Genomic DNA, 13,229 nt, shown 5'->3' with positions numbered 1-13,229 from the left:
AACACACTTATTTGGAGTCATTTGGGCTGCAGATACAGTTGTTCTAAGAGCTTCATTCATGCACCTCACCAACTTTCCGAATTAGTGTTAAAGCCACTAAACTGCCATTTTATGCAGAAGAGCAGCTTGTTTTATTGTTCAACAGATTCGTGTAAATGTAAGTAAAACCTGCATTCGGTCAAAGATAGGGGAAGAGCGATACCCTTACAACCGTCACCAACTACAAACCCAGCCTCCTGTATTTATCTTGGAATGGCGCCCCTGAGCCCAAGCATTTAAGTGCCAATCTGAAGTTACCATTTAAGTGCGAATTTCAATCATATAATTTCTAAAGTATCCACATATGTGAACATTAGTCCTAATACTAGAATTGTGTTGTATCACTTAACTTAGCAAAGTTTTAAATAGTTGATTAAAACGATTCGTGTAAATGTAAGTAAAACCTGCATTCGGTCAAAGATAGGGGAAGAGCGATACCCTTACAACCGTCACCAACTACAAACCCAGCCTCCTGTATTTATCTTGGAATGGCACCCCTGAGCCCAAGCATTTAAGTGCCAATCTGAAGTTACCATTTAAGTGCGAATTTCAATCATATAATTTCTAAAGTATCCACATATGTGAACATTAGTCCTAATACTAGAATTGTGTTGTATCACTTAACTTAGCAAAGTTTTAAATAGTTGATTAAAACGACCGCCAACAACGCCCGCTTACCCAATCTGAGAACATTCCCATGTTTACATTTTTCTTCATTTCCGTTTGATGTGATTCAACAAATTACTCAAATCGTGGGAAAAACTTTGGAGGAAGAAGTGTCATCAAAGGGTCGGAACTTCCGTGAGGGCTTTAAACCCTTGGGATGGACAAGGGTGGGAAGATTATTAAAGCTCCCAGGCTCTCAAATGACGTTGTTGCGACTCGCTCCCCTGATAACAAGGTCACGTTGCTTCTAGATTACTGTGAAAAAGGGCTGGCTATTCATTAATAGTCATTGGTAAAAAATAGTTTTCCAACAAAGCGCTTTTCAATCAAACAGAGTTCGTGGTAACAAACTGTAAGTGAAGAGCGACCCGGCTCAATAGTAACCGAAACTCTAAAAACGGAATTTTGATACCAATAGATACATCGAAAGAATCAGATTTTAATGCTGAGTTCAAATATATAAGTCTTATCAAGTTTAGTCTGACCCATGAAAAGTTACGCGCCTGGCGAAATTTGCCTTATTTTCGAAAAAAGGGAGAAACAACCCATAAAAGACATAGAATCTTAATGAAAATCACATCATCAGATTCAGCGTACCAGAGAACCCTATCGTAGAGGGTTCGAGCTCCAATCTGCAAAAATGTCGCATTTTGTATTTTTTGCCACAAGAAAGATCACGGATGCGTGCTTATTTTCTTTGTCCCAGGGGTGATTGTATCGACCCAGTGGTCCTAGAATATCGCGAGAGGGCTCATTCGGACGGAAATTAAAAGTTCTAGTGCCCTTTTTAAGTGACCAAAAAATTGGAGGGCAACAAGCCCCCCTCCCACGACCATTTTTCCCCCAAAGTCACCGGATCAAAGTTTTGAGATAACCATTTTGTTCAGCATAGTCGAAAAATCTAATAACTATGTCTTCGAGGATGACTTAATCCCCCACAGTCCCTGGGGGAAGGGCCGCAAGTTGTGAACTGTGTCCATTGTTTTTTTGTCCATTGCCTATCGGTTATTGGGAAGTATAGAGACCTTTTCAGGGGGTATTTTTCTTGTGGGAGAGGGGGTCGGGGGAAAATATTACGTGGGAAGAAATTTCCATGGTGAATTATTTTACGTATATAAGGATGTTATATGATTACGTATATGAGGGTGCTCGCCTCCTCGTCAATACCTCGCTCTTTACGCTTAAGATTTGTTCTAACAAAAAACTATTTATTCTAACAAAACCTTTGTGATTCGGGGGTCATTTAAAAAAAATTGGAACAAAATTCAAACTTTAGCGTAATGAGCGAGGTATTGACGAGGGATCGAGCTCCCTCGTATACATAATAAAAAAAACACACATATAGAAGTTCGTCACGTAAGTTAGTTCGTAAGTTACGTATATTTATTACCAATAAAAACGTTCTTAAATAAAATTAAAGGTTCTACTTCCCTTTTTAAGTGACCAAAAAATGAGAGGGCAACAAGGTCTCCTCCCCCCCCCCCGTTATCAAAAGTGTCCGATCAAAATTTTGAGATAACCATTTTGTTCAGCATAGTTGAAAGGCCGAATAACTATGCCTTTGATATTATGACCCCCGACAGCCCCTGGGCAAAGTTCTTTAAGTTAAAAAATCTGCCCATTGTTTACATATAGTATTTGTTACTGGGAAGTATGCATACATTTTCGGGTGGGGGAGGGGGCGGATTTTCTGCTGGTGGAATTTTCAACGGGGATAATTTTTGATAGGGAGGGATATTCCTAGGGAGTGAATTTTCCAGGGGAAATTCTATACTGGGAGACTTTGCCTGAATTCCTTTACGAAATTCGTCTTTTGTCCTTCTTTCTCTTTGTCAGCTCAATTTTATGCATGGAGATGTTATGGGTATTGTCCGGGGTGAATCAAACAGTTTGTGGTAACGAAATGTAAGTAAGGAGCGACTCGGCTCAATAGTAACCGAAACTCTAAAAAAGGAAATTTTCTATATTAATAGATACATTAAGAGAATCATCTTATGATGCTGATTCAAAATATATAATATTTTTCAAATGTAGTGTTAAACATCAAAGGTTAAGAGCATGAGAAAATTCGCCTATTTTGAAATAGGAGGGAAGCACCCCCTAAAATTAAAGGACTCTTAATCACACCATCAAATTCAGATTCAAAATCACACCATCAGATTCAGCGTACCAGATAACCCTACTGTAAAGGTTTCAAGCTCCTATATACAAAAATGTGGTATTTTGCTATTTTTGCCAGAAGACAGATCACGGATGCTTGTTTATTAATTATTTTTCCAGGGGTGATTGAATCGAAATAATGGTCCTAGAAGATCGGCAATTACACGAAGATCGGAACGGAAATTAAAAGTTCTAGTGCCCTTTTTAAGTGACCAAAAATTCCTATATTATCTTTGCCAACTCAAGTTTGCATGTGGAGATGTTCCGCGGGAATTATCTGGGGGTTATTTTCCGCGTGTTTTGGTTTCCGGAAAAAGTTTTCAACGGAAGGGGGTATATCCAGAGTGATTGAGAAAGCGATTAGTCGAACAGTCCGTGGTAACGAACTGTAAGTAAGGAGCGACCTAGCTCAATTTAGTCTGACTCATCAAAAGTTACGCGCCTGACGAAATTTACCTTATTTTTGAAAAAAGGGGGTCACCGGATCTGGAGTCACAGGATCAAAATTTTGAAATAGCCATTCCGTTCAGCATAGTCGAAAAATCTAATAACTATGTCTATGAGGATGACTTAATCCCTCACAGTCCCCGGAGAAAGGCTGCAAGTTACGAACTTTGTCCATTGTTTACATATAGTATTAGTTATTGGGAAGTATACAGACGTTTCCGGGGGGATTTTTCTGGTGAAGGGGGGGGGGGAATATTACGTGAGAGGATATGTCCATGGAAGATTTTTCATGGGGGAAAGAAATGTTCCATAAAGGGGGCGCCGGATTCCCCAGCATTATTTAAAAAACGATTAGAAATTAAAAAAAAATAAAAAAACAGTTTTTTCAACTGGAAGCAAGGAGTAACATTAAAACTGAAAACGAACAGAAATTATTACGTATATGAGGGTGTTCGCCCCTTTGTCAATACCTCGCTCTCTATGCGCAAGATTTTTTTTAGTACTTTCAGAAAAGCTATTTATTCTAACAAAACCCTTTGTGATTCAGGGGTCATTCTTAAAGAATTGGAACAAAATTCGAACTTTAGGGCAAAGAGCGAGGTATTGAGAGGGGGCGAACCCCCTCATACACGTAATAAAAATATACTCAAAATATGTAACTCAAAAGTTACGAGCCAGAGAAAATTTGTCTTATTTTCGAACAAAGGGGCAAACATCTCCTGAAAGGCATAGAATCTTGATGAAAATGACACCACCAGATTCAGCGTATCAAAGAACCCCACAGTAGAGGTTTCAAGCTCCTATCTGCAAAAATGTGGAATTTTGTATTTTTTGCCAGAAGAAAGGTCACGGATGCGTGTTTATTTGTTTTTTTTTGCCAGGGGTGATCGTATCAACCCAGTGGTCCTAAAATGTCGCGAGAGGGCTCATTCGAACAGGAATGAAAATACGCCCCGTTTCTGGGGGGTATTTTTCAGGGGGCGGGGGGGGGGAGAACATTCCGTGGGAGGATCTTTCCCTGGAGGAATTTGTCATGGGGGAAGAAAGTGTCCATGAAGGGGGTGCTGGATATTCCAGCATTATTTAGAAAAAAACCAATGAGAAATTAAATAAAAAATTACTTACAATGTAAGTAAGGAGCAACATTAAACCTTAAAACAAACAGAAATTATTACGTATATGAGGGGGTTCGTCCCCTCCTCAATACCTTGCTCTTTACGCTAAAGTATTTTCAGTAATTTCAAAAGAGGTATTTATTCTAATTAAACGGCCTTTGTGATTCAGGGGTCATTTTAATAGAATTGGAAGAAAATTTGAACTTTAACGTAAAGAGAGAGGCATTGACGAGGGGGCGATCCCCTTTATATATGTAATAAAAATATAAATGTACGAAAAATATAAAAATATGCGAATATAGAAGTTCGTTACGTAAGTTAATTCGTAAGCTACGCATATTTATTACTAATAAAAACGTTCGTGAATAAAATTAAAAGTTCTATTAGCCTTTTCAAGTAACCAAAAAAATTGGAGGGCAACTAGGCCCCCTCCCCGCTCCTTTTTTCTCAAAATCGTCCGATAAAAATTTTGATAAAGCCATTTAGCCAAAAAAAAAGTAAAATTAATTTGCAGAAATTAAATAAAAAAACAAGTTTCTTTAACTGAAAGTAAAGAGCGACAGTAAAACTTAAAACAAACAGAAATTATACCGTATATGAAAGCGGCTGTCCCCTCCTCAACGCCCCGCTCTTTACGCTAAAGTTTGACTCTTTCTCACAACTCCCCTTTTTAAAACAATAACAAACTTTAGCGTAAACAGCGGGGCGTTGAGGAGGGGACAATCACTTTCATATACCAAAATAGAAAGAGAATTTTGGCCCTTGTTTCTGGACTAATTTCCAGGAAAACCAAACTTCATTTTCAATCTTTTCTTGTGCATCGGGTTTCCCATTGCCCCAGAATTTAAGGATATAATTTCAAGCCAACTGGAAAAATATTGTCTTTTATGGGGCCCCGTTTCTGATGGCCCATGGTCTCCAAACTAAAATCATATTTGCATTAGGGTTCTTCTAGATGCGCTGATGATAAGAATTCAGGGCCCCTCCCCTAAAAATGATGGATCAGAAACTGATCCTCGAAATACATAACTAGCACACAATCACATATTCCTTCCCAACCAATGTTTCAATGATAAGAATCTTGTCCTCCCTCACCAGAAGCCGGATCAAAAAGTGCAGTTCAGATACTTAATGATACTTTCATCGGCTGAAGTTCGGTGAGATCCGACAACATCTATTATGAGATATCCTGTTGGCACGAATTTTTTGGCCCCCACCCTTAAAAGTTGAATTAGACCTGGAAAGCCCGGAGGTATATCTAGAAAACCAGGTTTAATTTCCTTGAAGTTTGGTTGTTTGGAACCCTTCCCCGATCCCCTCTGGTAGATATGCTAGTAACAAGATTTAAGAAAACCTCCAATTCCCTATCTACGAGTATGATAGTTGTTGGACTTGTTTAAGTCTCCTTCAATGTCCTGCCTTGATACAAATTCGAAATATCGGACAGATCAAATAACAAATCTCAATAACAAGAAAAAGAAATAAGATTTTTTTTTTTCAGATTGACCTCCCAGAATTTTTTCCGCTCGAAGTGATACACAATTTTTATCTTCGATCTCGAAAAGATTCTTCCATGTTCTATGGTAGGCCTATATGAATCCAACATTGTATTGTATAGCTCCTAAACAGACTATTCTTATAGTTATTCAATGTTTGTTTTGCTTCGTGTTCACAATATTTTGTACTCTATAAGAACAGAAACCATTTCTATTTTACCTTTTTAAAACAGTTCCAGAAATAACAAAAACTTCATAAAAACTTTTCCTCACTATTTCACGATCTCCGTACTTGAAAAATGCTTTAAATATCCATCTTTTACCGTTACCAATTTACGGACTGCTAATCACGATAACAAAAAAGATAAGAAGAAAAAAGAATAAAAGAACAACAACAACAAAAGCAAATGTATTGCTTCGCACCATAACTTGCTAGATGTTTAAGTTTAGGGCTAATTCCATCTTGAAATTAGTTATGTCTTTAGGGTTAATTATATCTTGAAATTTTATTACGGCGGAGGCAAACTCCACTGGGTTTTCAAGGAATTGAGATAATCTTTTGAAAATTATTGTTTTACCCAAAATTAAGCAATATTGGTCTATAGTGAACATTTTTTTCCTTGTTTTTTAGATAGCTGATATTTTGGCAATAAAGGAAGAGATATTTACAAAAAGAAGAAAATGTTGTTTTTGATCTCCAAGAGAAGAAAGCAAGAACATATTGCTTGTCATATATACGTATAACAAGAAGACACCGAGACAAGCTTATTGGCAAAAGATTTTTTTTCATAAAATGTCAAATCTACCTTATAGAACTTACGGGGAATTTGGTTGAATAAGCTCGAAGACTTTCTTGAGCATACCCCTCAGTGACTGCACCTGGAAGCTGAGGCTCATTGAACTCAGACGATCCCAGAGGGACTGGAGGTTGACGGTATGGTGGAGGAATTCCCGCTTGCATCATCTTCCTAGAAAATAAAAACTAAAAGACAAACATAGATTAGTTAACGTGAATCCACTATGTAGCATGCTCCCAAATCACAACCTTAGGCAATGCTCTTCAAGCCATTTAAAGAATAGTGTGTAATTTCAGCCAAAGCTAAGCACCTGGTCATGCCTTTAACGGAAAATTGAATCATAAAACTTTAAGCAACCCCAATTCTAGTCGTATAACTGAATCTATCCAGCTCGTTAATAATTACAATATATTCAGTATGAGACATGGACACGAGCAGTGGCCTCCCCTGGGAAATAAGAAGACATTCAAAAAATGTGAAAAATGTTCCCTTTTAAATATTTGTAACAAAAACGTTTGTGGTAGCACTTACCCCCTCCCCCCCCCCCTTCTTGTAATATTTCCTAATCCCACTCAGGGCCTGAGGTAAAGTTGAGGGTATTACCAGCACATGAACGTTTAAAAGGGCAGTTTAACCATACTATTTGGTGTCGGTCTATATGCTTGAGTATGGCGGCCGTCCAAATGTAAAAACGCGTATAGACACTTTTCGTTATTCCAAAAAAATTGTCTTCAACTTTCTCAAGTTTTGCGGCAATTTTCCCATCCATTGCGCCACATTCGGCACAGGATTGAAGTGAAAAGTTGTTAGGATTGGTTTTAGACAGTATTCTCTCTAATTTTACAATTAAAATACATGCCTAGTTCACTGACACTGCTAAACGTTGATTTTTCGACTTTGACAAACGGGGCAAAATGCTGCGGGCGCGTGTTTTAGCCAGACAAATCTCTGTAGGGGATTTTATTAGGACATCCTTGCATTTACCAGTCGATTCGCCTCTTTGAACTGAATTCAGTAATATATTTGACTCGGAAATTGACTTTTCAAGTATATAGGCTACGTGTTTTTACCTTTAGACGGCCGCTGGGATTTGATAGGATTACCTTTTGAAAAGCCCAAATTGCTATAAAAAAAAAAAAAAAAAAAAAAAAAAAAAAAATAAAAAAAAAAAAAAAAAAAAAATGTACTTCCTGCCCAGGCACCAGGTACTTAGAACCCCCCCAGCACTTATCCGCTAAAAAAGCCCATATCCCAATTTCTTCATAATTTCTTGTAAGTTGCCCATTTTTTTACCTTAACAAATGAGGTTCTGCCCTAGTGCGCTAAAAGTGAAGTCTTGAGTCGGCAACTGTCAAAACATGGCAATACGTCGACATTGAGTTTAGGCTATCGTCCTATTTTCTTTCTAATTGAATAAAAAAAAAACAAGTTTTTTTAACTGAAAGTAAGGAACGACGTTAAAACTTAAAACGAACAGAAATCATTCCGTATATGAAAGGGGCTGTCCCGTCCTCAACGCCTCGCTCTTTACGCTAAAGTTTGACTTTCTCACAAATCTATTTTTTTAAACAATAAAAAACTTTAGCGTAAAGAGCGAGGCGTTGAGGAGGGGGCAGCCCTTTCATATACGGAATAATTTCTGTTCGTTTTAGGTTTTAACGTCGTACCATACCTTCGCTTAAAAAAACTTGTTTTTTTTATTTAAATTTTGAACGTTTTTGAATTAATTCAGGTTTTGATTTTGGCTCACCGTACATGAATAATTACAACAAAATTTTCATATTAATTTTACTTTTATTTGGTTAAATGGCTTTCTCGAAAGTTGTTTAATTTTATTTACGAATGTTTTTATTAGTAATAAATATACGTAACTTACGAATTAACTTACGTAACGAACTTCAATATTCATATATTTTTAATACGTATATTAGGGGGTTCGCCCCCTAGTCAATACCTTACTCTTTAAGCTAAAGTTCGAATTTTGCTCCTATTCTTTAAAAATGACCCCTTAATCACAAAGGCCGTTAATTAGAATAAATAGCTCTTATGAAAGTACTACAAAACTTTTGGCGTAAAAAGCGAGGTATTGACTAGGGGTGAACCCATCATATACGTAATATTTTCTGTTCGTTTTAAGTTTTGATGTTGCTCCTTGTTGAAAAACTTGTTTTTTCTTATTCAATTTCTGATCTTTTTTAAATAATGCTGGGAAATCCGGCGCCCCCTTCATAGCAATGTCCCTTCCCCCATGAAAACTTCCTTCATGGAAATATCCTGCCACATAAAAACCCCCGGACCACCCCCTCTCCCCACTACCAGAAAAAATTCCCCCTGAAAACGTCTGTATACTTTCCAATAACCAATACTATATGTTAACATAGGGCAAAGTTCATAACTTTCAGCCCTTCCCCCGGGGACTTCGGTGGATTAAGTCATCCTAAAAGACATAGTTATCATGTTTTTGACCTTATTGAACAAAATGGCTATCTCAAATTTTTGATCGGCTGACTTTGGGGAAAAAATGTGCGTGGGAGGGGGCCTAGTTGCCCTCCATTTTTTGGTCACTTTAAAATAGCACTAGAACTTTTAAAGTCCGTTCCAATGAGCCCTCCCACGATATTCTAGGACCACTGGGTCGATACGATCACCCGTGGGAAAAAAACACACACACAAAAAAATAAAAAAATAAACACGCATCCGTGACCTTTGTTCTGCCAAAAAATGCAAAATTCCACATTTTTGTAGATAGGTGCTTGAAACCTCTACATTAGGGTTCTCTGATACGCTGAATATGATGGTGTGATTTTCATTAAGGCTCTATAGATTTTAGGTGTTTTTCCCCCCTTTTTTCTAAAATCAGCCAAATTTTCTCAGGCGCGTACCTTTGGATGAGTAAAACTAAACTTGCTGAAACTTATATATTTGAAATCAGCATAAAAATCTGATTCTTTTGATGTATCTATTGGTATCAAAATTCCGTTTTTTAGAGTTTCGGTTACCCTGAGCCGGGTCACTCCTTACTTACAGTTCGTTACCACGAACTGTTGGATAACATTCAAGAGTGTAGAGCTAAGCAACTATTAAAAAGCTTCTGTAGAATTGACCTGCTTTGCAGCAGTCCTTGTCAAAATGTTTCACCCTTAAATGCACCATAAAAAATACTGACATTTTAAATGGATTCAATAAAAAAACAAGTTTTTTAACTGAAAGTAAGGACCAACATTAAAACTTAAAACGAACAGAAATTATTACGTATATGAGGGGGTCTACCCCCTTCTTAATAACTCTCTCGTCACGCTAGATTTTTTTTTTTAGCACTTTTAAAAAGCTTCCTGTTGTTCTAACTAAACGACCCATGTATTTCAGGAGTCGTTCTTAAATGATTGAAACAAAAAGTCAAACTTTAGCATAAAGAGTGAGGTATTAAGAAGGGGGCAAACTCCTTCATATACATAACAATTTCTATTAGTCTTAAGTTTCAATGTTGCTCCTTACTTTCAGTTAAAAAAACTTGTTTTTTTTTTTATTTAATTTCTTGTCGTTTTTAATTAGAACCGGGAAATCCGGCTCCTCTTCCACGGAAACATCCTCTAGACAATTCAATCCCAGTGAAAATTTACCCGGACAATTACCATTAACGTCTCCACATTTAAAATTGAGTCACCAAAGAGAACGTAAGACAAATAAAAAGTTACGTACGAAATTCTAACAAATTCCCTCAGCGTAAAATTCCCCCTGAAAAGTTCACTTTCCAGAAATTTCCTCTCCCGTGGAAAACTCTCCCCGTGGAAAATCCCCCCGGCAGAAAATTCACGCTCCCCTCCTCCAACCGAAAAATTTAAGCATGCTTCTCAATAACAAATGCTATAGCCTACGTAAACAATGGGCAAATTTTATAACTTAAAGACCCTTCCCTAGGGGCTGTGGGGTCATGTTATCTCCAAAGACATAGATATTGCACCTTTCAACCATGCCGAACAATATGGTTATCTCAAAATTTTGACTAACCGGCTTTAACGAAAAAAGGGGTTTGGGAAGGGGCTCGATGTAATTCAAACTTTTTGGTTACTTAAAAAGGGTTCTAGAACTTTTAATTTCCATTCTAATGAGCCCTTTCCACATATTTTAGGACCATTGGTTTGACACAATCCCCGCTGGAGGAAAAAAACACATTCGTGACCTTTCTTTTAGCAAATAATGCAAAATCCACATTTTTTAAGATGGAAGATTTAAATCTCTACAGTAGGGTTCTCTGATATTTTCACGAAGATTTCCTTGACTTTTAGGGGGTGTTTCCCCTCTTTTTTCAAGAATGAGGCAAATCTTCTTAGGCTCTTAGCCTTTACTGGTTAACACTAAACTTAGCGAATCTTGTAGTTAGAACCAGCATAATTAGGCGATTCTTTTAAGATACATATTGATATCAAAATTTTGCTTTTTACCGCTTCGGTTACTATTGATCTTTCTGGCTACCGTGATCTTTCTTCTGGCCAAAAATGCAAAATTCTACATTTTTGTATAGCCTACATCTTTCTTCTGGCCAAAAATGCAAAATTCTACATTTTTGTATACAGCAGCTTGAAATTTCTACACTACGGTTCTTTGTCAGGCACGTAACTTTTGATTGGCTTGTAACTTGATACAAGCATAAAATACAATTCTTTTGATGTACCTACTGTTAAACTCTCATATAACAAGATGATATGAAAAAATTTGCATACAAATTAATATGATACTGAAAAAAACTAAATCTGTTCACTTTATAACTTTGATAAATAAAAAATTATTAGGATCTTAAAGAATAAATACGAGGATATGTATATTAAACTGACAATGCATATTCATTTGTAGTTTTTTTTCAGTAAAGTGCAAATTACGTTACGGCCTTGAGAAGGCATAGGGGTTGTGAGCCCTAAACATGTCAATTTCTACTCGTTTTGCTTTTGACTTGATTATTTATTGTAATTTCTGTTCGTTTTGGTTTTATTTATTTATTGATGCTGATTTGTGGCAGTTTTACGCTTGGTAGATTATTTGAATCTATTTTTGCTCATTTTTGGTCTAATGGAGTTTTTTACTTTTCCTTGACGAAATTATTTTGTGGCAAAAGTTTTCTTTTTAATTAATCATTAATAAAAAGTCTTATTGTAGGCTATTGCCTTAAAAAAAGTATAAATTCTACTTAATTAAGAAATTCAGTTTCAAGTTTGTTTTCTTTTGTTGTAAATAGGGGGAAAATCAAATTCTATAGGCTAATAGGAAGCTTTTGAAAGTAGTAAAAAACTCTAGCGTAAAGAGTGGGATATTGAGGAGGGGGCGCCCCCTTTCATAAAACTGAATGATTTCTGTTCGTTTAAAGTTTTAATGTTGCTCCTTATTTTCAGTTGAAAAACTGTTTTTGTTTTGCTTAATCTCTTTCTGAGGTGGGATATCTCGAATGGTTGAAAATTAGAAATATTCACAAGAAGGTGGGTTTTCCGAAAAATATAATGAGTAGTGTATATCTATACTTTTTTCTATACTTTTTATATCACTATAATTAGTGATATATCTCTAGATATTTAGTTTTTTTTTTTCTCTATCCAATTTGTATAAAAAAATTATGTATAAAAATTATTCGTGTATAAAAAATGTCTAGCTTTTAAGCTAAAACTGTTTTTTCCAAACTTTCCATTCAATCAATCATCAATGATTGATCATCAATAGGATCCTTTGGATCTATTATGATAACTTGGGATATACGATCCTCCGAATCCACTGTGACGGATTGAGGCATGGGTCGGCAACCTTTTGTTGCAAAAGGGCCAAAATTTTATGTTGGGACATTACGCGGGCATCACTTAGGTCAAACGTCATTAAACTGTAGTGTAGTATTGCAGGTATACTATAATAATTAGAGTACATCTACAATATTTATATGAAAATATTTTGGGTTTAAAAATTAAACGCTTGATGTATATTTTTACTACATTTATTGTAGTTAATACAATCAATGGGATTTCTGTTGTTGTATTTGACTTGCAAGTTTTTTTTACATTCGCTTTCATTTTTGTAGTAGAAACGTATAATATTCCGTCTAAATGTATGTTCGATAATCGAGAACAGTGATAATCAAGAAATATCCACCTCGAAGGGGTTTTCGAAAGTATCCATCTTACGTGAGATCTTTGTGAAATCAGCAAACTGGTTTTCAAATTCAGTTTGAAGTTGTATTAATCCACTTTTCATCTTAGTATTTCATTATTTCATTTTTTTTCAGTTTTTGTTATACCTCTCTCTGAGGACGTTGCCTTGCACACTATCATCTGACCCCTCTCCTTAAACACCTAAGTAGGAACGTGAACTGTGGTCGCAGAATTTTCGTCACATTTGTATATGTCAACTTGCAGTAAAAGGAAGCTTTTCTAGAACTTACTTCGGGTTTGAGAAGAACTGTTAGATGTTGACCCTGTTAAAGTTCGTTGCTAGACTCAAGCTTGTCGGGTTCAGGCTTGCGTAGTAACAGTTGT

The 13,229-nt window shown here is 36.4% G+C and overlaps 1 protein-coding gene across 4 annotated transcripts in view; it reads right to left on the bottom strand.

The window, feature by feature from the left end:
• LOC148950496 (uncharacterized) overlaps positions 1-13,229 on the bottom strand; it is a 149,401-nt gene that overhangs the window by 101,325 nt on the left and 34,847 nt on the right. For all 4 annotated transcript variants that reach the window (XM_089091629.1, XM_089091630.1, XM_089091631.1 and 1 more), the window contains exon 2: positions 6,744-6,891. In XM_089091629.1, the coding sequence (XP_088947755.1) occupies positions 6,744-6,887 (144 nt within the window). In that variant the 5' untranslated portion in view covers positions 6,888-6,891. The remainder of the gene's footprint in view (positions 1-6,743; positions 6,892-13,229) is intronic.

This window comes from Artemia sp. Qi Xiang Cuo, chromosome 7 (assembly GCF_049724085.1).
Source record: "Artemia sp. Qi Xiang Cuo chromosome 7, ASM4972408v1, whole genome shotgun sequence".
Taxonomy (NCBI): Eukaryota; Metazoa; Arthropoda; class Branchiopoda; order Anostraca; family Artemiidae; genus Artemia; species Artemia sp. Qi Xiang Cuo.
This window is presented reverse-complemented; position numbering and strand designations above follow the sequence as displayed.